Consider the following 26,837-nt stretch of genomic DNA (forward strand, 5'->3'; position numbering starts at 1 on the left):
ATTGTAATACTATTACACCTTGCCTCACACTGTATATTAAATGGCACCCTCCCTAGGTGATATGTGATTTTATGCAGGTATATTTCTCTCAAGCTGAAATATTACTTCTATTGTTTTTCTAGCTTATTTGTAAATTCTTAAAGATTCAACCTGACTCAAGCATTCAATCTTCTATGAAGACTTCCTTTCACACTCATTCAGGTACATGTACACATTAACTTTATTGTGATCTTTCTCTCTCTTTTCTTTTTTGGAGGTATTGCGATTTGAATTCAAGGCTTCACACTTGCTAAGTGAGTGGCTTGCTGTTGAGCCATGCTTCCAGCCCTGATTTTATTTGTGCCAAGTCGCGAAACCACCACCAAGAAGACCACCGAGACTCAGACATTCCGAAATGCAAAAGCAAGGCAAGACTTTATTTAAGCGAGCTGCGACTCAGGCCTCGTCCTACCCACCAACACAGCGGAGGTTAGGAGGGAGCCCCGAGCTGTGATTACACAGGGCTTATAAAGGCAAAGAACAAGGTTACAACAATCAGGTATTCAAGCAAGCAAGATTAAGACACAGGTACAAATCTGATTGGCTCAGGGTTCGATTCTAAAATGGGGTTCACGTGGTAAAATGGGGCCTGACTTCAAAGCCTGGCACTTCAGAGACCCTTAACTCCAATTGCATAGACATACACAAAAACGCACACATGATGGAAGTGAAGCTATGGCTCAAGTGGTAGAGCACCAGCCTTGAGTGAAAAAGTTAAAGGAAGCTGGGTGCTAGTGGCTCACACCCATAATCCTAGCCACAGGGGGCTGAGATCTGAGGATCCTGGTTCAAAGCCAGAACAGTAAAGTCCATGAGATTGTTATCTCCAACTAAGCAGCAAAAAGCCAAAAGTGGAGCTGTGGCTTAAAAGGTAAAGCACCAGCCTTGAGCAAAGTGAGAATACAAGGCATGGATTTCAAGCCACAATACTGGGGAAAGAGAAGAAGAGGGAAGGGAAGGTTACAGAAGGGAAGGGAAGGAAGAAGGAGGAGAGTAGAGAGGAGGGAAAAGGAGGGGAGGGGAGGAGAGGGGAGGGAATGGGGAAGTCAGTCTATGACTTTACATCCTAGAGCAAACCTGAAAGAAAAGGAGGAAAGGAGAGGCAAAGTTGGTCATATTCTAATGTCAGGCTAATACAGAAGCAAAAGAAAATGTAGACGATGTGTAAAAATGTTGGTTTATGGAACAAGAAAGTAAACAAAAATGTGTGAAGAAACTATAGGATGGCAGTATGGATGAATAGACAAGGTGTTAGGCAGTTGTTAGACAGAGACAGGATGTCAAATGCAAAATGACATAGACAGGACCAAATGAGTTTTCTAAAGAGATCATAAATTACTTTGCAAAACCATTTTTGTGGGGAGAGGGGTTGACAGATAACAGAAGGAAAGTCCTTAGCACAAAGTACCCCATCATCTGAGTCTCATAAGTACAGCAGCCACATCTGCTAATTGGGTGGATGAGCTCCAGTTGCAAAAGGTTCTATATAAAATGACTATGACATTCAGAGTCAGCCTATAGATGGGTGGAGTCAGGCTCCTTTTCTATACAAGGAGTCAGAAGAAGCCCCTCAGAGATCCCAGCAAGCCTCCTTCCATCCCTATGTCAGCAAGGAGGTATGGACCAGAGCCCTGCCCTATGGGACAGAATGCACCCTCGGCTACCTGGACCTTCTGGAGCATGTCTTGGTGATTCTTCAGAAACCAACCCCAGAACTCAAGCGTCAGCTGGCTGCTTTCTCCAAACGAGTCACTGGTGCAGTCACAGAGCTCATCCAGGCAGCAGAAGGAACATGAAAGGAACAGAGTGGGTAGATCCAGAAGACCCAACAGTCATTGCAGAAACAGAATTACTGGGGGCCGCAGCATCTATTGAGGCTGCTGCTAAGAAGCTAGAGCAACTGAAGCCAAGAGCAAAGCCAAAACATGCGAATGAGACCTTGGATTTTGAAGAACAGATCTTAGAAGCTGCTAAATCCATTGCTGCTGCCACAAGTGCCCTGGTCAAATCAGCCTCAGCAGCCCAGAGGGAGCTGGTGGCCCAAGGCAAGGTGGGCTCCATCCCAGCCAATGCTGCAGACGATGGCCAGTGGTCCCAGGGGCTGATTTCTGCCGCCCTGATGGTGGCAGCTGCAACCAGCAGCCTCTGTGAGGCCGCCAATGCCTCAGTACAGGGACAAGCCAGCGAAGAGAAACTCATCTCATCCGCCAAGCAGGTGGCCGCATCCACGGTTCAGCTACTGGTGGCCTGCAAGTTGAAAGCCGACCAGGATTCAGAGGCCATGAGGCGGCTACAGGCGGCAGGTAATGCTGTGAAGAGAGCCTCAGACAATCTCGTCCGCACAGCCCAGAAGGCAGCATTTGGCAAAGCTGATGATGATGATGTCGTAATGAAAAGAAAATCTGTGGGAGGCATTGCTCAGATCATCGCAGCCCAGGAGGAAATGTTAAAGAAAGAACGAGAACTGGAAGAAGCAAGGAAAAAGCTGGCACAGATCTGCCAGCAGCAGTATAAATTCCTACCCACTGAGCTGAGGGAAGATGAAGGCTAAGACCAGGCTGGGATGGCCAGCCCCAGGAATGGCCCCACAAGCACTGGACAGATGGTATTCCTGAGAGCTGGGCACTTAACCTGGGAGCAGCTGCCTGCCTCCCTCTCGGGGAGGAGCCCAGAGGCTCTGATTCTCCTTCTAGCTCCTGTCCTGTGGGCACGGGATGCATAATCATGACATCACACGGTACAGTGTCCCGCCCAGAGCTCTGCTGCCGCCTCCCCTCAAACCTCACTATATCTCAAGAGAGAGGCGCGCACATTTTTTGTGGACTGTTACCCCAAACAAGAAGTCAGTATTATGACACTCTCAGAAACCTTTGCTTTTGTTCATCGTCCTTTAGGCCAGCTCTGGGGCCTCTGTGAAATAATCTTTGGGGGTTAAAAAAACATACAGTGGCCCTGAGGACCACAGGTACCACGGACACCCAAAGACATCCTTCTCCCTCGCAAGAGAAGATGGAAGTTAAGAGTTGGACATGGTGAATCAAAGCCAGGAAATACAAACCTAGGTGAACTCTGGGAGGGGCCCTGAGGTCCTCCCTTCCATGTCTCGAGCACTGGCTCACCCAAGGGGTAAAGAATCTTATCCGTTTGCACGCCTTCTTGCTTCCTTGTGTAAGCTCCTTGTACAATCACTACCCATCTTGTATTGTGTGGCCCAGAAAAATCAAGCAGTTCTTTTTATTTGTTCCTCCATCCTCCAAAAGAGCAGAGTTGCGGGAAGTTGGCAGGTCTCGGTGGGCAAGAGCTGGAATAAAACACATGGGCTCCTTAAATAAATAAAAAAATAAAATAAAATAAATAAAATGACTATGAATTTTGTGTTAAGATTTTGCTTATGGAGACAATACCTCACTATATATCAAGAATTCTCTTCCAAAAGGAGATACAGAATTGTGAGAGCCTGAAAATCCAAGCTGTGAGACCCTGAAAGGATTGATTGGGAATTTGGAATGCCTTCTCCCTACAAACTCTCAAGACACTGAGAGTTTTCTGAAAAGGTTAATCAGTCCTGGCTTAATGGGAATTCAGATTTCTATCCTGGGTGTGGGGGCAATTCCACCCTAAACTGTGTGGGAGCCTGAGAGTAGACTTAGCAAGTTGGAAGCTATTTACCGTTTAGCTCCCCTTCCCAGAATAAGGAGGTTATCTACCACCTTTATACCAAATATTGTCATTTGTTGATGTTTGTACTTTACTTTCTGCTTCACTTTACAAGACCAATAAAAACCTTTGTGAATGGAATCTTGGGGTCTGAAGCTGATGGAAGGCTACAGGTCCCCTAATACCCTAAACCTCAATTCTGTGAAAATCAAGGAAGAGTGTAACACACACACACAGACACACACACACACACACACATCCCGAGCTCCTAGAAACAATAGGGCTTGTAAAACTTCACTGTCTTCGAGTTTACTCTTAGCTTCTATAACTCCATTTTGGTGACTCCATGCTAGAGGACTGCATACTCACTGACGATACTAGTTCCTTGAAGTTTGACATTTAAAAATATATGTAGCCTTTGTTCCTCTCTCTATCTAGGTAGCAACCACAGTAACAATTATAAAAATGATCATAGTAATCAATTATAGAAATAATCATAGTAGTAGTTACAGAAATGCCATGGCAACTGTCAGGTTGGTTCACTTATGATTGAGTACTGGATTGTTTTAGCCCACTTATGCTTCCTTAGTTGATATTAGGGGAACATGGTTACAATTGTTCAAATAACGTTAATATTAGATCAGCCTGACCACAAAATTCTGCTTTTGTAAACACCTTGCTTAACCTGTTTATGACTTGTTCTACCTCCCGCCTTGACCCCTGCATCTGTGCTACCCTGACTGCCTGCTGTAGAATGCATACCTTCTACCCAGCTAGCTTGTGAAGGAAAGTCACTTAGGCACTTCTCTTCAATTAATCAGTAAAAGCCAAAAATGGAGGTATGGCTCCAGTGATGGAGTACCAAGCCTTGAGCCAAAAAGCTAAGCAAGAGTGAAGCCCCAGTTCAAGCCATAGTAGTGGTCCACGGGCATGCGTGCGCATGCATGCACACACATACATTTATACAAAGACACAGACAGAGAAATAAAATAAAAACATACATGGAGAAATTTGGAGAAAGGAAGGGGATGCTGCAATCGCAATTTAAAATTTCAATACACCTCCAAAGCTGGATAAGTGAGCAAAAGCCAAGGAAGAGTTGAGTTTCTAGGATGTAAACATGCCATAATAGAGTATAGGAGAAGATTCCCCCTTCCAATGATTGACAGCAAAAATGTCTAAATCTAGATGACTGCAGAGGAAATGTGGACTGCTCATATTAGACTTGGCAAGCTATACTCTCTAGAAAGGAATGCTGAAAGCGTATTTTAGTTTCTTTTCTTTTGTCATAGCAGAATACCTGAAACTGAGTAATTTATTAAAAATTTAAAAAATGATCTCAAATTTATGATCTGAACTTGGGGTATACAGGAAATAAATCATGCCTTAGTTCTCATGTTTAATGGTATTGGGGAGCCTCTCATTACTTAAGGCAGCTAAAGGGCAAAGTGGGTCAATAGACAAAAGATTTCCAAAAATAGTAAGAACAGAGCCAGGAAGGTAAATATTCTAATTTATATGGGTTCTCTTTCAAATGTGCTTCCCAGATCCTAAAGTTCTTTTAGCATAAATAGGAAGGCCAGCTAAACTCAAATGGTGACAAAGACACCATTAATGGCAATTCTGGATTAGGTTAACACTGTAAGTGCTCAATGATGAATGAGTCATATGCCAGGCTGTGACAAAGGGTTCACTCTTTTAAGCAAGAGTTGTCTGGTTCTGGCTTAGTATTGATGTCTGAAGCTTACATCCAGGGAAGCTAGATATAGAAGGTTAATCTTTATCTTACTGTAATTTCATCAAAATAGATTTTTGCTGTTTTCCCTCACTTTTATGAATCTGATACTATTTAAAAGAATACACAAGAAATCCTTTCTACTTTGGTTAGTCAGGAGAAATCTCAGCAAGAAGAATCTCGGCCCTAAGACCTGGAACTATGGTAAGAGAATCAGGGGAGTGCTAGGGGAATCCAAGTTCTGGGAGCTGCCTGCATGCCTCCCTGCCTGCCTGCCTATCTGGAAGAAATGGGTGCTGGAAGAAATGCCATGGCTGAACTTTTGATGGCCCTCAGTTTTACCTCATGAATGGGTTCTACCAAATCTAAGGGAGGGATTATGACATAAGATAAATATGGGTGGGAACTTGTTTTAGTCTTGCTCTCTGTCTTGTACTGTACATTCCATTCCTTTACTCCCCACTTTATTTTGTCATCCTTCCACCTCCCACCTTCAGTGATGGTGACAGCTATCATGATGCCATTAACAAAGCCTTACTGGATTCTACTTGTCCTTTGGTATTCTCCAACCTTGAACTTGGCGCTGAAAGTGCTAGGACGGAGGCACTTAAACACTGGTTTCTGTGACCTTGGCTTATACCCACCCTCACTCTGAGCTCTGTCTCTTTCCTCCTAAATTTTCAGGATAATCAGGAAATTTTTGTTGATTTTTGGACTGGTGATTGCTTTTTTTCCCCTTCATTGTTCTTTGGTGAGTCTCCAAAAGCCTTTACTCATGGGTGTTCTTAGTTTCATCCAATGTGATCTTAAAGTGGATCCAGGAGTGGAATAAGGGAGGGACCATAGTAAAACAAAGCCCATCTTGCCACATTTATCTACAGGAATAGTATCATCAGTTGAAGATGTGTATCCTGGAAAAATAATTTTTCTTGTAGCATCATTATTATTATTTGTGCCAGTCCTAGGGCTTGAACCCAGAGCCTGGGCACTGTCCCTAAGTATCTTTGGCTCAAAGCTATCACTTGAGCCACAGTGTCACTTCTAGCCTTTTTATGAGTAGTTTACTGGAGATAAGAGGCTCACAGACTTTCCTGAAGGGCTGCTTTGATCTCAGATCTCATCTTCCTGAGTAGCTAGGATTACAGGCATGAGCCAACATTGCCTGCTTTAGAAAAATTATTTTAAGCTAGGATCATTAACACCAAGAAGGGAAGTCTATCGTATTACTCATCTTCAAGGCTGTTCCATATGGAAATTATGATTTTTAAACTAAACCTCTGGGAAATATAACAAAACCAGCAGGGGAGTCTAGGGGAATATATTTCTCACTGAGTGTTCCAAAAAGAAAGGTTTTTCTTACAGTGATGTCCTTGTCACAGGCCCTTCATGGCTCCCTCCTCGTCCCATGGTATGAGTCATTAATTAGAAAAACAACTTTTTTTCCAACTTTGCTGTGATAAAAGCCATAATAAATAATTTTACTCTTTTAGATAGGCAGTTCCAGTGGCTTGTGCCTGTACTCCTACCTGCCTATAATCCTAGCTACTCAGGAGGCCAAGATCTGAGGATCTAGGTTCAAAGTCAGCCAAGGCAGATGAATTTGTAAAACTCTTACCTTCAAAGAACTGGCAAGAAGCTGGAGTAGAGATACGGCTAAGGTGGTAGAGTGCCAGCTTTTAGCAAAAAGCCAAATGAGAGTGTGAAGCCTGGAGTTCAAGCCCAGTACTGGCACAATAAGTTAAATACATAAATAAACAAATAGATAGCTATGATAAATATGTATACTTTCGTAAAACTGAAGATACCACATTGTCATGTAACTATCACTGCCATCTACTGCCACTAGTCTTGATACACTGAAACTCTTATAGCTATCAAACACTAACTCCCTGTTCTTCCTCCTACAGCCCTGACAACCTTCTTTCTCTATGATTTTGGCTATTTAAAGGACCACTTATGAATGAAGCCATATGTTTCTGACTTTTGATGGCTGTCTTTTTTCACTCAGTTTAACCCTCTAATTGTGTCAAATTTTCCCTTTTTTTCTAAGGTTGAATAATATTCTATTGTATGTATGTGCAGCATTCATCTTACCACCTATCTGTTGATGGACACTTGGGTTCCTTCTATGTTTTAACTTTTGTGACTAATTCTGGTATAATGTAAGTTTACAGATAACTCTTTTTTTTTTTTTTTTTTTTTTTTTTTTTGCCAGTCCTGGGGCTTGGACTCAGGGCCTGAGCGCTGTCCCTGGCTTCTTCTTGCTCAAGGCTAGCACTCTGCCACTTGAGCCACAGCACCACTTCTGGCCATTTTCTGTATATGTGGTGCTGGGGAATCGAACCTAGGGCCTCATGTATGCGAGGCAAGCACTCTTGCCACTAGGCCATATCCCCAGCCCTACAGATAATTCTTAAGACTGTGCTTTCAACTGAGTCAAAGCCTAACACAATGAGTACTAGGAAATGGGTACTTGCAGAGGAGTGGTCACAAGGAGGGGAGTAGAAAAACAAATACAAAATGAGTAGAATGCAGACAAGAATGCATTTTATATACCACAGAACTGAGGAAAAAAGGGAAGGGGTAGGTGGAAGAGGGTGAAGATGTTGAAGGGATGACACAGATCAAGATGCATTGAATAAATTGCTTTGTTAAGTGGCAAAAAAAATCAACATAGAACATCAAAATTAAGAAAAATGAGGGAAGGGGTAGAGTGGGAGAGGTAGGTGAGAATGATAAAAGGAGTGACACTGATCAAGAGGCCCGACATTCATAAACTGGTTTATGGTGAATGACAACTCCTTAGAACAACTACATAAAGAAAACAAAAATATATTTAAAAAAAACTGCTTTCAGTTCTTTTGTTTATAACCAGAAACAGCATTAGTGATCATCTTACTTTAAAATTTTTATTTGAAGGGATAGCACCCAGGCTCAGAGTTCAAGCCCTACAACCAACCAAAAATTTAAAAAATCATCCTTAAAACGAGATCTCACTATGTTCCTAAGCTGGCCTCAAACTTGTGATACTTTGTTTCAGCCTTCCAAGTACTAGATTTTTTTCCCCTTCCCTCTTTCCTTCCTTCCTTCTTTCCTTCCTTCCTTCCTTCCTTCCTTCCTTCCTTCCTTCCTTCCTTCCTTCCTTCCTTCCTTCCTTCCTTCTTTCCTTCTTTCCTTCCTTCCTTCTTTCCTCCCTTCCTTCCATTGTCTCTCTTTCTCTCCCTCTTTTCTCTTTCTTTCTTCCTTTTTTTTCTCAGTACTGGCAATTGAACTCAACTTAATGCTGGCTAAGCAAGTACTCTACCACTTTAGACATGCTCTTGGTTTGGTTTGGCTTTGTGTTTTTTGTTTTTGTTTTCCCTGTCCTGGGGCTTGAACTTGGGACTTAGGCACTGTCCCTGAGCTACTTTTGCTCAAGGATAAGACTCTCCCACTTGAACCACAGCACCACTTCTGTTAATGTGGTACTGAGGAATTGAACCCAGGGCTTCATGAATGTTAGGCAAGCACTCTACCACTAAGCCACATTCCCAGCCCATATTCTTGGTTTTTAACTTTGGGGGAGGGGCTAAAATAACTTTTTTCTATACCAGCTGCACCATTTTACAATCGTACCAACAAATCACAAGGAATTTAATTGCTTCTCTTCTCACCAGTTCTTGCTAGGTCCTTTTTTTTTTCTTCCTTTAAATAATAACTTTACTAAGGAGTTTAAGGTGGAATCTTATAGTTTGGATCTGCATTTCCTTAATGTGCAGTTATACTAAATTTCTTTTCATGTGTTTATTGGCTGTTCACATACCCTTTTTGGAGAAGTGTCTCCTCAAGTCTTTTGTCTATATTAGAAATGGGTTGTTTGTATTTTTAAAAATTATCTTTAAATAGTGTGCAAAGGAGTTGCCATTCAGTAAAGCAGTTTATTAAGGCAATGCATCTTGATCAGTGTCACCCTTTCATCATTCTCCCCCATTACTGGCTGTTTGGATTTTGGGTAGTGAGCCTCCAAGCTGGCCAAATACGACTGTTCACCACTAGGTGACTGCAATGGTGCATCAAGACTGCCATTTCCTGAGGGGGGAAAGCATTGTCCTCACACTGTTCAGGGTCGAGTCCTCTGAGGAGGGTCTCAGGATTGGGGTGTGGAAAGTGTTTCTGCCCTGAGAGAACCAAGGCATTTCTGTACCAGAGAGGGTGGGCTGGCCTGAGTGAAAATTAAGAGAGCTGATGATCTGATGTGAGTCAGGGTTCTGTCTTCAGGCCTAGTTTCTGTCCCCTTACAAGACTTGCAAAAACGTGTATGCATACTCAGGCCTGTGCACTACTCTACAGTGTCTCCATATGTCCTAACCTTACCACAAACCCCTCCACTTGCACTAAGCATCCTTCTGTCGCTCACCTCTATCCTTGAGCTGTCAGGATGATGCCAGTGACAAATTTTGCAATCACAGTTCCCTTCCTTACTGTAATACTAAAGCATGGGTGGTCATGAATGAACGGTAGGAGAACTAACTAGGCAGGAACTGTGGGATATATGGGATCTTAAGGAAAAAAATCTGTTGTTTCTTTTTAACTCCAAGACCTAAAAAAGAATGGTGTTGTGTTTGTTCTCTTCCAAAACTCAGTATCACCATTACTGAGACCATCCTAAAGAGACGTCCTGGACACCTACTATATACCCAACCCTTTCCTAATTCTTTCTGGTGCATGAACAGATACGTATGTTATATGTAAAGTATGTTATACATAAAGTATGTTATACGTAAAGTAAGGCAAAGCCTTACTTTATCTAACTTTAATGTTTTACTGTCTCTCACTAGTCATTTCCTATGATGTGCAAGAAAAATAATCTCAGCTAGGAAAACCATACTGAAAGATTTCCTGCTCTTGTGACCTATCTGTTCATCCACCTCTTTCCCCTAAGCTCCTTCTGTGGCTCATTTTATTTGACTTCAAGAGAACTAGGAAAGAGAATTTTTTTCCTTAACATGCATTGATGCTGAGAATTCACAAGAGTGCCTGGAAGAGGATCATATGGGGAAGAGAAACAACAATGGAAGCAGGGGATGGAGAAGCAACTAATGGGAAGCAAGTACCAAGAAATTATCAGATCTTAGGAGAGGTGCAAAGCAGTCAACATCACCGTTTTCCATGCTCTGTTGCACCCCAATGCTGATTACTAACAGAGTGTAGCCCGGCTGCTTCACTGGTTCCCAGAGCTCTATGTCTCATTTCTCTTGTTCTTGTCCTGTTCTACCTTGTAGCAGCAGGTGGAGGATGGGTCAGAGAAGGAATCCTTCTCCGTGCAGCCAGTCTTTCTCTGCCTTCCTCAACTTAGCATTTCTCTATGTTCTTGGTGGTAATGTTAATCTTAAAATACCACAAGCCATATCTTGAGCCCAAGTTTTGAATAATGCAAGTGTTAAATATTCTCCAAAACAATAGATTCCTTCTTTAGGAAGCTCACACTAGTGACAAGAGACTGTTTTGAAGGAACAATCCACCTGTGGCCTAAATGGGCCTGCAAAATTAACTGGCTAAACAATTTGGAGTGGAGACAAAAATCTTTGATCACTGGAGCAGAGTCAATGGCTTCTTCATACTTTAGAGTCACTCTGGCATATAATTGTCCTTTAGAAAGCACAGAATGACTACTATTGCATTCAATTGGCAGAGGCACTTTTAAAATGTTGCTCTTGCTCTTGTTTTTTCAGATAAAAGCATGTACATGAACAGGAGGAGTAAGGGAAGTGGGGGAGTGAGGTGCTTATAATCAAATTCAGACACAGATTTTAAGCACAATTTCACTATTGACAAGTTTTAGTGTGTGTGTGTTTGTGTGTGTGTGTGTGTGTGTGTGTGTGTGCCTGTGTCTGTGTTTAGGGCTGGGTATTATTAAATCCAATGCCTTGGGAAGCCAGACAAATGTCCTCGCACTAAGCTAGATTGAATTCTCCCTTACCTTTTCCTCTTCATTTGTCTGTATCCACTCCCACTTCCCCTCACCTTCATTTCAAAGACAACATGGACCTACATGTACAGAATGGACAGAGTGACGAGTGGAACTGTGGGAAGGATGTAGCAATATAACAGTTCTGCAGGGTGGTACATGCTGTTTCTAGGAATCACTTTTGTTAATCCATATTCAATAAGTCTGAGATATGCTGATGTAAGCCAGGCTAACCAGATCTCATTATTGTGGGCTTCCTCAGAATATTTACCCAAGTTACTAGTGTAACTTGTGAATGTTATACACATAATTGCCCAAATAGAGCTGACTTTGGACAACAATTTATTTTTTTGCTCAGAACATCTTACAATGTTTGGAGGAAATACTGCTTTAGGCACATAGAATAAATCTAAAAGAAAGTAACTTGAAAATTTTGACTCAGGATATAAAACATAGAATACAAGTGGTATAATATAAATAAGTAAAGAAATTATAAATAAAACAGATAAGTACTTTAAAAGCCAGAGTGTGATTAGGACTGTAGAAAGTACAAGCCATTGAACAACTACTAAAGCATAATAAAAAAATTAAAGAAACTGTAAGCAAGTAGAACATAAAATATTTAAATATTTGCAAGTGATCTCTATATCTTTAAGCACTATAATCTTAAACTCCTTCAAAAAGGTCTGTTTAACTTTCCCCCCCATTTTCTTTAGATCAATGACATGACAAAGGTTTTATGATATGTCCATCTAGGTCTAATAGTAGGGTGAGAGTTTTAAAAGATTCATTGGAGATTGGAAGTTTGGTACAAGTGGTAGAGCACCTACCTAGAAATCACAAAGACCTGAATTCAAATCTCAAACTGCCACTAAACAAATTAACTGACGATGCCCTGGTAGAGTTACATCTCCAATATGTCCACACAGTAAGTAACATTAGCAGTTGAAAAGCAGTGCTAATTTTCCTCATTGGTACTCTCTTACATAATCATTAATATATAGAAGTTGTGGGGGTTTGGGGGGGATTTTTTTGTTTGTTTTTTTGGCCATTCCTGGGCCTTGAACTCAGTGCCTGAGCACTGTCCCTGGCTTCTTTTTGCTCAAGGCTAGCACTCTGCTACTTGAGCCACAGTGCCACTTCTGGCCATTTTCTATATATGTGGTGCTGAGGAATCAAACCCAGGGCTTCATGTATATGAAGCACTCATTCACCTAGGCCATATTCCCGGCACATTGATGGTGGTGGGGGGTGGTTAACTGGTCCTGGGGCTTGAACTCAGGGCCTGGGCTCTGTCCCTGAGACTCTCTGAGCTCATGGCAAATGTAAGGTGATGTAATGCTGGCCAGAAAGAAAACCCACCATATGGTTCAGGCAGAGAAGAGTTTATGGGTGGGGTGGGGGAGAGCAAACTGCCAGCCCACACAAGATGGAGGCATGGGGAGACAGAGAGGAAAGAAGAAGAGAAAAAGAGAGCAAGAGAAAGTAAGAGAGAAAAGGAAAGAGAGTGAATGAGAAAAGAGAGCAGGGACTGTGTTGAGCTGGATTATGTAGGAAAGGTGGGAGATATGGCCAGGTGGATTGGCTGTGACCTCAGAGAAGGAGGAGGTAACTGCCTCCAGGTGTTCCAGTTACCTAGGTAACCCAGGTGCAGACTTAAATAGGTCTGGGTGTCTGTGTGGACTCCTCCCTGGGGTAGACCTTACAACTAGTGCTCTATCACTTGAGCCAAGCACCACTTCCTGCTTTTTCTGTTTATGGGGAACTGAGGAATCAAACCCAGGGCTTCATGCATGCTAGGCAAGCTCTCTATCACTAAGCCACATTCCCAGACCAGACATTGTGTTTTACGTATATATTTTCCCCCATTAGATTCAAACTACTTTGACTGAAAAGTAAATATAGCATGCATACATTTTTAATATTCTTGATCTGACATTAAGAAAAAGAAGTTGGGCTAGAATTCAAATGGTGTAATTCTTTAGAAAGGCTAACTCACAGTGCACCTAAATATACACCAGGAAACTAGTATTCTAAAGTGGAAGTGGGAATGGATGTAGACAAGTGAGAAAAAGGGAAGGGAGAATGCAATCCTAAATCAATGCACATCCTACAAAATTAAGAAAACTGTGGGAAGGAAATGGTCAGAGGGATGAGGGAGAATGATAAAAAGGGAAACACTAATCAAGATGTGTTGTATTTATAAACTACTTTGTTGAATGGCAAATCCTTTGTACAACTACTTAAAGATATATTTTATATATATATATATATATTTTTTTTTTAAAGGTTGGGCTAGAGGCATAGCTCACACAGTAGAGTTCCTGACTAGCAAGTGTGAGACCCTGAGTTCAAACTCCAAACCACCAAAACTAGAAATACCAATTATTGTTAATATACACTGAAGTTGTTAATCTCTTCAGATAAAAAATCCTATCTTTATAGGGAAAAATCTTTGAAAAATTTTGGGGAGTAACTAGGAGTGGTCAAAGTCTGTACTGACTTGTTTTTCTGGAAAGTTCCATTCAGACTGGTTTTCTTGGCTTTGTGAGATCCTCCTATCTCCTATATTATAGCCTGATGGATGCTTGGTCCATAGTTGAAAATTCTGTGGAGAATTATCCACACATATCTCACCAGGAAAGATGATAGAAATACTATATAGTAATTCCAAACTGTCATTCTGGAAGGATTAAAATATCAAGGTCTACTTATTGACGTATTGCTAGATATTTTAGCTGAGTGGATTTAGGTTCTGTCAGGTGAATGAGACAGCTGGAATTAAAACATGGAAATGACAACGTTGTCAAAACATCCAGTTTGTGTAAGAAAGGAACAAGATGAAGCTGTGGTATTAGGCTAGGTCAGATCATGGAAGGCCTCATATGCTAAGGTTTGGTGTTATTCAATGTCCCAATGTTTCCCAAACTGGAATAAGATTCAGATCAGTTCTCTCAGACCTGTCTTAACCTCAATGCCTCAAGCATGTGGGACAAGCACTCTACCATTTGAGGCACAACTCTAGCTGTTTTGTTTTATGTTTTACCTTTGAGATAGGATCTCATTAACTTTGCAGGTATTAGCCTTGTAATTTGAGATCTTTCTGCCTCCATCTCCTGAGTAATTCCGTTAAAGACATATACCACAATGCCTAGTTCTAACCTTTGAAGCTAAGATACTTACATTTTAATATTTATATATGTACATTTATGAAACTATGTATAGGGTCCTTAAGCTAACAGGCCAAGTACTACAAAATTAAAACAAATCAACAAATTAGTTATAAATAAGACAACACAATCAATGTAATACTAATCCAAAGCACAATTTTGTTGTTGTTGAAACAAGATCATTGTTAATTTGTGTGTGTGTGTGTGTGTGTGAGAGAGAGAGAGAGAGAGAGAGAGAGAGAGAGAGATGCACACATGCATGCACGTACCTCAATTCTTGAACTCAGGGCTTGAACTCAGGGGCTGGCATTATTTCAACTCGATGTGAGACCACAGCATACACAGTTTCTTCTCTCTTTTTTTTTCTTTTGTGTCAGTCATGGGGCATGAGCTCTGGGCCTGGGTGCTGTCCCTGAGCTCTTCAGCTCTACCACTTTGAGCCACAGCTCCACTTCCAGTTTTCTGGTAGTTAATTGGAGATAAGAGTCTCACGGACATTCTTGCCTAGGCTGGCTTTGAGCTATGATCCTCAGATCTCAGCCTCCTGAGTAGCTAAGATTACAGGTATGAGCCACTGGCACCTGGCCCACAGCTTCTTTTCTTACAGCATGTTTCTTTTCTGGTGGTGGAGGGGGGGTGAATGAGGTCCTAGGACTTGAACTCAGGGCCTGGGCATTGGCCCTGAGCTTCTTTTGTTCAAGACAAACACACTACCACTTGAGCCACAGCTTCTCTTCCAGCTTTTTTGGTGGAGATAAGAGCCTCACATCTCACAGATTTTGCTGCCCAGGCTGGCTTCCAACAGAGATTCTCAGATCTCAGCCTTGAGGTAGCTAGGATTACAGGCAGGGTTTTTACTCATGCCCTACTGTAACACTGACCTCCAGCCCCCCATCCCCCCACCCACGATTGTTTTTTGTTTGTTTGTTTGTTTGTTTTTGCCAGTCCTGGGACCTGAGCACTGTCCCTGCCTTTTTGCTTAACACTAGCACTCTACCACTTGAACCACAGCACCATTTCTGGCTTTTTCTATATATATGCTGTTGAGGAATCGAATCCAGGGTTTCATGTGTAAGTGACAAGTACTCTACCACTAGGTAATATTCTCAGTCCCCTGTTTTGTTTTTTTTTGTTTGTTTGTTTGTTCATTTTTTAAAGATTTTTTTTTTGTCATCGGACTTGAAGTCTGGGCCTTGGTGCCATACCTGAGCTCTTGTGCTCAAGGCTAGAGCTCTACCACTTGAGCCACAGTGCCACTTTAGGTTTTCTGGTGGTTAATTGAGCTAAGAGTCCTACACTTTCCTGCCCAGGCTGGCTTTGAACCATGATCCTCAGATCTCAGCCTACTGAGTAGCTAGAATTACAGGCATGAGTCACTGGCACCCAGAACTGTTCATTTTTTAATTTGGAACTCTCTAAGGTACATAGTGCAGAACAAAGTGATCTGGTTCAACTAAGGACTGATGCTAGACTTGCCTGCCTTCCACCCTGGCTTAAACTCACAGACATGCACTTGAATTACAGTAATTTAGGTGCTGTGGAAAATAACAAGATTCTTTTGTCTCAGGCAAGGCTTCAGGAGGCCATTTAGCTGGAGGCCATTTGAGGAATAGGTAGGATTTGGAGAAATGAAGAACATTCTAGGTAAAACCAAGAGTTGTGAATAGGGATGCTGAAGCCCTAGTGGCTTTAGTCATAAAGTACACGAAGTCACAGACACAGAGGGGTTGTGGGTGTTCTTCTTCAATAAGTCAGTACTTAGGCAAAAGCAAGACAGACTATCAGAAACCTTTGGGGTTGTGTGGTGGTTCTTTTTCTTAATGATAGTATGCCAAAGCTAAGAGTAACTTGTTTTTCACTGATTTAGAAAAGGAGGAGGCGTGGAAAATAAGCAGAAGTCAACTGAAGTTTAATGTCATTATGACTGTATTGTTTTCTTCTGCCAAATTATTACTGGTAGGATTTTCCTCCAAGATAGAACATTCTGTATCTAAGAAAGGCAAAAAAAATTAGTATTCATAAATCCAGTGATCTTTACTTAACATTTTTTTAGTTCTCTGTTAGACTGGCTCTTTAGCCTTAGTTGGAGATTTCATAATTATCTATTTGAAATATTCTGGTGAGCTCAAGTTCTATTTTAAGGATTAAGGATATGGTTTTAGGGATTAAGGATGTAGTTATAATCTCTTACCAGAAACGACTTTAAGATGTATTCTGGGACTTAAGCTCATTATAGAAATTGTGCAATGTATCTCAGATCAGTGTGAGAAAAGCCTCTTTTCTGTCAAAGTAGTTTACTTTCTTTGAATCTTGTGAGAATTGTTTTTCTGAAAAGTTTCTGCTTTGGCACCTGTTTGTTTGTTTGTTTGCTTGTTTTCTTTATTGGTCATGGGTCTTAAACTCTGGGCCTGAGTGCTGTCCCTGAGCTCTTCAGCTCAAGGTTAGTGCTCTACCACTTGAGCCACAGCACCACATAGGAGCCTCTTGGACTTTCTTGCTTGGGCTGGTTTTGAACTGAGATTCTTAGATCTCAGACTTCTGAGTAGCTAGGATTACAGGCATGAGCCACTGGTGCCTACCATTATTCATTTTTTTAAATTTAATTTTTCATTGTTATTATAGAGGTAATGTTCAAAAGGGATACAGTTAAGTAAGTCAGGTAAAGAATACATTTCTTTTTGGAGACTGTCACCCCTTCACGGTTCTCTCTGAGATTTTCCTTCCCATCCCCACCCACATGCTCATTTTCAACATAGTGTCTAGTGAGTACCACTGCTTCATTTGTTCATCCATTGCATTGACCCTTGCTCATTACATTTTAGTTTCATCTATTTCATGCAGCACTTTAGAACTCTTATTATGGCTGGGAATGTAGCTTACTCGTAGAGTGTGTGCCTAGCATGCATGAAACCCTGGGTTCGATTCCTCAGTACCACATAAAGAGAAAACTCCAGAAGTGGGGTTGGGAATATGGCCTAGTGGCACGAGTGCTTGCCTCATATACATGAAGCCCTGTGTTTGATTCCTCAGCAACACATATATAGAAAAAGGCCAGAAGTGGCACTGTGGCTCAAGTTGGCAGAGTGCTAGCCTTAAGCATAAAGCCAGGGACAGTGCTCAGGCCCTGAGTTCAAGCCCCAGGACTGGCAAAAAAAAAAAAGAAAGAAAGAAAAGAAAAGGCCAGAAGTGGTTCTGTGGCTCAAGTGGTAGAGTGCTAGCTTTGAGAAAAAGAAGCTCAGAACCAGTGCCCAGGCACAGATTTCAAGCTCCAGGACTGGCAAAAAAAAAAAAATCCTAATAGAAGTTCAGTAAGTATTAATTAAATTATATCCCATTATTTAAGCAACATCATTCTGCAGGTTGTGAATATGAGCAGAGGGACAGAGCCTGCTGGATTAAGGGTGAAAGTGAGCAGCCTGCCTGTTCTGCTCTGCTTGCCAGATTTTTGGCTCTGGAGCACCCTTCTGCAGAGTTTCTTGCCTTGAGTTCCTTTTGAGTTGGTGTCCTTATTCCTATGTGACACATAGGAGGATGTGTCACCCAGAGCCATTTCTAACAATAGCAAAAAATGAAAAAAATCCTTACTGCTTTTACCTATTTTGTTTAATAACTCTACTTTCAGGGTATTAGGCCCTGAAGCTTTTCAGACAAAAGTTATATGAATTTGTTTATGCTTTTTTTTCATGCAGAGTATTGCCTGTAAATCTGCTTGCTGTTAGGAAGGAGGGCAGGATGAAGATTATTTTGTTGTTTGCCTTATTTTTTTTCCTGTATAGTTACCCAGTGACTCTGTAAGAAGGCATCATTAAAGCTTCGTAAGGCTCAGTGGTCTCCTAGGCACTGGGTATGATAGGGTTTCTGACCTGAACCAGTTCTTGGTCTCCTGTGGCAACCCAGAGCTCCGTGGTGTAGATGACAGCAGTGCAGTTATTGATATAGAGTCCAGGTGTCTCTGCTGCAGCCATGTGATTGCATCTATATTTGAAGTGTACTGGAGATTGAGGTTGACCTGCTGCCTTGTCGTGAGCTCACCATACCATCACTGCAGCACTACTGCCGCTGCCTACAAGGAAACCCTACTGAAGTGAAATATATACAGCCTGCTGGCATGTGTTAAAGAGCTCTCTTGTCAAGAAAGAGAAATCTGTTGGAACTAACTACCTTTTCAAAGCAGTTTTAAGTGCCCAAGCCTGTTCTGTTTAGAAACTTGAAAGTTCCAAATGGCCAGTGAAAAAACTTTTTCAATGAAACTGCTTTCTCTTTTCAGGTAAACGTCTGCTGATACTTTCTTTCATGTCTTAGCCATCTTTCCATCTCTTCTAATTAAAAGTAATAAGGCTAAGGATAAGAAATAACGTCTCTGAAAATCTTTGTTGTGGTCTAGCTGGTTAGTTTCAAACTTTCCTACTAATGTGAAGTTCATTTTGTAGACTGTTCTACTACTTAGTAGGGTTAAACTTGCCTGGCATTTCCCTTCTTGCTTTCCTTGAAGGGCTTACATATGTTTTAATTATTAACGATTATTTTCTGAGTAAAGATTGTGTTCTGAATTAGTTCAAAAATCAATTTAATTCTGGTAGTAGATATCAAATGAAAACTTTCTCTGACAAAGCCTGCATGTGGAGGCAGACAGCAAGACTCATTTATGAATTTATGTACTTTAAAAGGTGGATAGTATGATTGTAAAGGGTATCCTACCAGTTCTTACATAGCTTCACCTGCCAGTGCTGTTATTTCTGGAGTTAGATAATTCAGAACAGAGTTCTTGGCTTCCCTTCAAAGCATTAATTGCCCACTCTTCTGGTGCAGTGTTGGTTGTAGGATGGAATAGCTAGGCACTGCTAACAATCTTGACAACTGTACTTAACATGGAGTTCAAGACATGTTTGTCTTCTAAAGCCAATCTTGCCAAGGGGAATTCATGTGTGTTCTGCGTCATGGACATAGATACATTCAGACTTTGAGAGTAAGCTACAGAAAGGATTGCAATAAATGGTTGTAGTTGTAGCTGTTTTAAGAATCCCATACACTTTACAACCTTCTGTGTACTCTTAGTATTGTAGAGAGCTATCAAGTAGTCCTTTAGTTTTCTTTTTCTTTTTAAATAATTACTTCTTTATTGTTAAAGATATATAAAGAGGGGTTACAGTGTCATACATAAGGCTGTGGGTACACCTTAGTTTTCTTAAATGTTGTGTCTCATAGTAGAAAACATCTCAGTTGCCAAGTAAGAGTTAGAAATATTGGGGTTGACATAGCCTAAGATATCATGTTGACAGAGTTTGGTTGAGTCCAAGAGAACAACATGCACAAGTTCCACTTCTAAATCAATAGTTTTTGGCCAGACTGCATATTTAAGTTGCTTAAAGAATGTTTTGAGATAATTCCCAGGGGGCAGACCCTACCCTGACAAAATAAATTAGTCTCTGAGTAGAATATGGACATTGGTGCTATTTTAAAGCCCCTTTGGTAGTTCTAATATGTAGCTATTGCTGGTCACTTCTGCCTTAGGTCTCTGTTCCCTCAACCATTGTTCTCTTAACAAATATTTCACCACCCTGTGTTTCATTGTAAATTTAATCCTTTGAAATCTTACCACATTATTTAAACTAATCTCAAACCACCAGTATAAGAGGAACTTTGAATGTGATGCTTGGAATTAAGTCTATGAAACAATTGAACATCCTCAAATTCCTTCTGATTATGGGATAAATAATAGACATGATTTACAGAAAAATTCCTCTTTTACTACAGTGATGTTCTTGTTGTACCCATTGGTTTTATGTCTTTGTTCTTGTGAATTGAATTAAGTGATGGTCATCAATATGAGAATAGAACAGCACAACTATAGACTAGTGAGCTGATACCTACAGTAGTTCTTTTTCCAAGCATGGAAATGCCAAATGGTAGGGCCAAGATTAATGGGTCCCCTAATTCTCTTCAAATGTTTTGTGTTAAACTTTTTTTCTGTGACAAAAGGGTAAGAAAAGCACTTTAAAGAAGTAAGCTTCTTTTGGCTCATGTTTCAGTTCATAGTTGTTTGATTCCATTGCTTTGGACGCGTGGAAAGGCAGAACATCATGGTGGAGATGGTATAGTAGAACAGACTTGCTCAACTGACAGCTGCCAAGAACTGCATAAGAAGGAGCACAAGACAGGAAATGGCGCCTAAGAACATGCCCCTAGGGAACTATTCTATTCAGCTGTACTCCTGAAACTTTCTACCACTTCCTAATATTTTACTCAGAGCATAAACTCACTTTGGTGCCAGTGGCTCATGCCTGTAATACAGCTTCTCAGAATCAGAGATCTGAAGACTGTAGTTCATGAAGCCAGGCTGGGCAGTAAAGTATGTAAAACTTTTATCTCCAATTAAGCACCAAGACTAGCAGAAAAAAAAATTATGAATGCATCAGATTAATCTATTAAGTCAGAGCCCTTTAGATCTACCAGCTATGGACCAAGCCTTTTAACACATGAGCATTTGTTTGGGGGTGGGGGATTGAGGGTGGCAGGAAGGAAGGAAACATGCTTTACATCTAAACCATACCAAGCTTGGTTAGCTGACCTCCTTGACTCTAGTGGCTGCTATTTGGAAGTTCTTAAGGGCAAAGTTTGACATGGTCAGGATCATGTTCACACACAGTGAGGGAGGAAAGTTGGGAATGATTGGGAGAGAAAATGTCATTAGTAGGTTTCTTTAACCCAGTGGAGGTAGCTGATGGAGGAAAACCTGAAATTAGCTGATCCTAGGAGAACTTTGGATGTTTAAAAAACTGAGTTTTTACTTATAAGCAAATTTTAATTTTCCCCTCCCTAATTAAACATTTTTAAATTTTATTTTCAAGGTGATGTACAGAGGGGTTACAGTTACATATGTTAAGTAGTGAGTACGAGTACATTTCTTGTCATACTTTTTACACCCTTTAAATTGAACTTTTAATACAGTCTTGAGTACTGTCTCTGGTACAAGAGGTTTTCCTTGAAAGTCTGTCTTTCCAGATGTTTGTTGTAAAGGAAGCAATGGGCTGGGACCTCTACACAAAAGCTTTTCTTTCTTGGGCTGGGCTGGAAGATTGTGTAGGAATAAGTTGCTTATTTTGTGTTTGTCCTAGGATCTTGTGAATTATGAAGATGAGTCCATGCTCCAGAACCACTGTTGGGGGCAGAAGGGGGAAGGGGCACGGGGAGGGGGGGACTTCAGGCAGTATTGAAACCCTTCATCCCCCACCCCCACCCCAAAGCCAAGTGGTTCTTCTATATCGTCAGTCTGTTGCCATTTCTGCATTCAGGAACAACTTGGATGCCCCCTCAGCCCCAGAGCTTAGGAATGCTCCCCTGTTGTTATGCTGCTGTCAGGAAGGGATTGGATTGTTCAGCCTGGGGAGTGATTTCTAGGCCCAGATACCTTGTCCAAGGGCCTTAGTGCAAAGGGAAAGCCCATGATTACCCTGTCAGCAGATATTCCACTCTGGCAGCCTAAAATGAAATGGGAACTTGGATAAGCAGTAGCCATGTGATGTGATAGGTGCATTAATTATTACAGACACAAAGATATGGATGGCATCAGTGCCCACAGAGGATGGGGAGTCTCTTGTGCAAGTGGCTGTCTTTGCTTGTGTATTAATCCTCCTCAGATGACTGTATGCATGTGTTTCTGACTTTTGTTTGGGCCTTGGCTGAATTAAAGTCTCATGGTTCCTTTTAGGCTCTCTAGTGCCTCTACTCCTTCTTCATCACCACCATCTTGGTAGGTGGAAAAAAAATAATAGCTCAGTATCTTCTAGCCACATAGTCAGTGGGAGGATATAAGTGACAGTATTTTCTTGTTCAATTTTTTTCTCACCTCTGGACCAAGCAGGACTTTTCCCTTGGAACAAGACTGCTTCCATGCCTCTCTTTTTGTTGAGCCATCTGGCTACTGAGGCAGCCTTTCACATAGTTGTGCTCCTTAAAAGACTTAAAGAACCATGGGTGCCCTTTTCTTATCCCCGGAGAAGCCTTAACAAGTTACTTCTGGAAAAAAATTTAAAGTATCATAAAGTAAAAAGCAAATGGCCTCATACAGTACATTTCCCTAGAACAGCATAATCAAGTACTGAAGCAGCTGTTTAAATAGGCTAGGTTACCTTAGCATTACAGATGTTTTGGGCCAGATAATTTTATGTTGTAAAGCTCTTCATTTGTAGGTCCTGAGCAGCGTCTCTGGAGCTGCTAGCACACCTCCAGTGGTGACAACCAGAAGTGTTTCCAAGTGCCTCCTGGCAAGTAAGCTATCACTCACTTGGAAATCGCCAGGTAGACTGCCAGACACGGCTATTGAGCACTTGAACTGTAGCTAGTCTGAATTGAAATTATCCTTAATTCATAAAACACATGTTAGATTTCAAAGATGAAATGTAAACCAAATACTTCATTTGTTAAATATCTCAATAATCCACCAGGCAGCAATGGCTCATGCCTATAATCCTAGCTACTCAGGAGGCTGAGATCTGAGGATCAAGGTTCAAAGCCAGCCTGAGCAGGAAACTCTGTGAAACTCTTATCTCCAATTAACCACCAGAAAAATAAACCAGAAGTGGGGCTGTGGCTCAAATGGTAGAGTGCTAGCCTTGAGCTGAAAAGAGCTCAGGGACAGTGCCCAGGCCCAGTTAAAGCCCCAAGACCCAGAAAACAAAATACAAAAAACAAAAAACAACCCATCTCAATAATCTTATAATGATTATGAGCTTAAAATGGTATTTTATGCTCAGAGTTAAGGGTGCCAACTTTTACTTTTTTTTTTTTTTTTTTTTGGCCAGTCGTGGGGCTTGAACTCAGGGCCTGAGCACTGTCTTGGCTTCTTTTTGCTCAAGGCTAGCACTCTACCACTTGAGCCACGGTGCCATCTTCTGGCTTTTTCTACATATGTGGTGCTGAGGAATCAACCCTAGCACTTCATGTATACAAGGCGAGCACTTTACCACTAGCCATATTCCCAGCCCCCAATTTTTATTTTAATAAATACTTTCTGCGCTGAAAATGCATGCACACGTATGCACAATGGCACAATGGCCCGGGAGCTTGAACTCAGGGAATGGGTGCTGCCCCTGAGATTCTTTTACTCAAAGAAAGCTAGCACTTCCGTTTTTTTTCTAAATAGTTTACTGGGGATAAGACTCCCATGCACTTTGTTGCCTAGACTGGCTTCAAACTGCATTCCTCAGATCTCAGCCTCCTGTGTAGCTAGGGCTATTGGCATGGGCTACCAGTGCTTAGTGAGAAATATAACTTTTGCAGGGCTGGAGTTGTAGCTCAGTGGTAGAGCTTTTGCCTAGCTCATGAAAGACCCAGTGTAGCAAACACACAAAAAACAACAAAAAACCCAACTTTTAATGTAAAAGTGTTTTAGTGTTAAATTGAAATCCTAACTTTTATTTTAAAATGTAGATCCTAGAAAATTTTAAATTATATTGTATAGCTTTCATTATTTCTTTGCTTTGGTTGGTTGATTGATCTGGTGCTGGGGTCTAACCCAGAGCTTTGTGTATCCTAGATAGGTAGACAGACACACTATCATCAAGCTTCATCCCTAGCCCCTTGCATTACATTTCAATGGGCTCGCACTGAATTAGAGTTGATATCGGTATGGAATGCGTCCATTGCTCCTGTATTAGGCATTTAGAGCCCTTTGAGCCAATGTTGGTTGTTTCCGAGTTCTCACCTTGTAGACCACTCTTCCTGCCTCAGTCTCTTGAGTGCTGAGATTATAGGTGCACACCCCATGCCTGGCTAACCACTGGGTTTAGATAATTCTTTCTTTTGTAATATTTTCCTTTTTCAATACAGTAAAATTAGAGACATGGTATGCATATGATGTTAGCTATACCCATTTTTTGTTTCCCTACTGATGGTACAGAATCAGTTTGGTGTTCTTACAGTGTATATTTATTTACATTTCCTTCTTTCCCATATTGGATTTTGTCTCTCTTTACTAAAGTATATAATTATATCTTAATATTGAAGTTATGTTTTTTGATTGTTGATATTATATGTTTGTTTCCTGCTGTACTATGGACAGTGTTTGTACATCATAGACCTTCAGTGAATGGATTAAGAAATATTATCTCACCAAAAGCATAAGGTTTGAAATATATGAGATACCTAATTAATTCTTTAACTTTATCCTCTTCTTTAACACTAATTTCATTATGCAATATGTTTTCCTTTTCTATTTGTAAACATTTGTCTTTGGTAAGTTTTTGCCTTTTGGAGGAAATGGAAGCTAGCTCCTTTCCCTAATTGTGCTATTCAGTATTTTTCTACTTATTTCATCACTTATGTCATTTTTTTGTTCTGTTTTGTTTTTTTGGCCAGTCCTGGGGCTTGGACTCAGGGTCTGAGCACTGTCCCTGGCTTCTTTTTGCTCAAGGCTAGCACTCTGCCACTTGACCCACAGCTCCACTTCTGGCCATTTTCTGTATATGTGGTGCTGGGGAATTGAACCCAGGGCCTCATGTATATGAGGCAGGCACTCTTGCCACTAGGCCATATCCCCAGCCCCTGTCTTTTTTTTTTTTTTTTTTTTTTTTGTAAACTTAATTTTAATTATACATTCATGCTGTGGTGACAACAACTTTCACATTATTTGTAGGACTAATTTTCTCAATTTAAAGGGCACAGTCAAGAAGACACATTAACATTTACATCAACAAACAAATGTAGAAATAGGACCCATCTGAAATCTTAAACAGAAAACATTTGAATATGGATGACTCAGAACATATTTTTGTCCTGACAAGTACTTTCACTTTTCAATAACTGTCTCACTATGATGGCACTTTTAGGGTCCCAGTGAATTCTTAATATCTATTCAATCTGTAAAAAATGAAATCAAGCATTCACATAACTGCAAAACTGAACATCTCAGGTTTTTACAAACATTTCAGATTTTAAAAGTAAATTCTATTATAAGTCCTACCTTAGTATTTCAGTTAGTCCTGTGAAAATCACAGCCTTTTCTTCCTGCTCATTGACCATTCAGTAATTTAGCTATTTTATATGAGATACATGGGAATTTAACCAACTATTATTAAACTGAGCAAAAGCCAGCCAATCATAGTGCTAAAATATTATCAAAGTGACTGGTTTCTGCAATGGGAATTTTTAGTTTAAAAAAAAAAAGCACATATATAAATAAAATGGAGTGATGTAAAATTGCTTTGCCTTTAAAAGTTTAGTTACTCTTGTAGATTTGTGCACTTATTTTTAAGCATCTGGTCTGCAAGGATCCTTTATTTTGAATATGAATATTTGGAATGTGTTTATAGTCATCAAAATATAATTCTGGGAAGAAACCAACACATTTGCATTTTCTGTATTGTTTTATAAATTTAGGTCCTCGATCTTAAGACATCTTATTTTTTCAGTCCTAAGGCAGCACATTGCTTCCTAGCTTATTTCATGACCTTCAAAGCTAATTATTAATTAAGCAAAAAAGCAACTGATTCCTGTTTATACTTCTACAGTTATGTTTCAAGGTTGGTTGGAATCCATTAGATCTTGGTTTCTCAAAATGTACTTATCTAGGTCAAGAAAAAAAGGGGCAGAAGGCAATTTCACCCAAATCATGTAGCAGTGTTAAACAAATTCAGCTTTTGAGCCAACATTAAATCATTTGTGTCTCCAAACTTTCCCTTTGTAACTTTTCTTATAGTTATATCACTTTGCATTTTGGCCAAAGAGAGCTATTTTCTTTTAGCAGACAAAGATCATCTTCTGAAGAAACACTATTTTACATCTGTGGAGTTGTCTCCGTTTCAGTAGAGCACTAACATCATTATGCATTTATTTTGCCTATGTTGGCCTCTTAGAGGCAACTACATTGCTCTGAGTATGTTTTTATTCACCATATATAATTATAGTCAACTAATTTTTTTTAAACTGGCTTATGCCCAAGATTCAAGAAGCCTAACAACAATCAATTAACTGACAAAAATGAAGCCATAGTTCTTAAGTGTAATGTTTTAAAACCAACTTTCTATTATTACTTGTTCTTGAGCATTTGTAAGTAAAATACTTTGACTAGGAAAAAAAAAAAACAGTTGGTAACACATCAAGAATAGATCCATGAATGTCAAAGTAACTAAATACTGTTAAGCCATCAAAATGAGTTTAGATTGTTACTCAAAAAGTTAGCTATTTCCAACAATTTTATTTTCCCTTTAAAGACTATATATTTTTTTCATTTTTAAGGGTCATATTTTCTCTTAGGATTATCATAAACCATCCTTATAGCTCTCAAGTTAAT

The 26,837-nt window shown here is 40.5% G+C and overlaps 1 protein-coding gene across 1 annotated transcript; it reads left to right on the top strand.

Annotated features, from left to right (window-relative positions):
- Nucleotides 1–1,831: 1,831 nt before the first annotated feature.
- Nucleotides 1,832–2,688, top strand: LOC125367197 (talin-2-like). The gene has a single exon (XM_048367812.1). It carries the CDS (start codon nt 1,832–1,834, stop codon nt 2,588–2,590), a length of 759 nt encoding a protein of 252 aa, XP_048223769.1. The 3' UTR covers nt 2,591–2,688.
- The last annotated feature ends 24,149 nt before the right edge of the window (nt 2,689–26,837 follow it).

The sequence above is a fragment of the Perognathus longimembris genome, chromosome 18 (assembly GCF_023159225.1).
Source record: "Perognathus longimembris pacificus isolate PPM17 chromosome 18, ASM2315922v1, whole genome shotgun sequence".
Taxonomy (NCBI): Eukaryota; Metazoa; Chordata; class Mammalia; order Rodentia; family Heteromyidae; genus Perognathus; species Perognathus longimembris.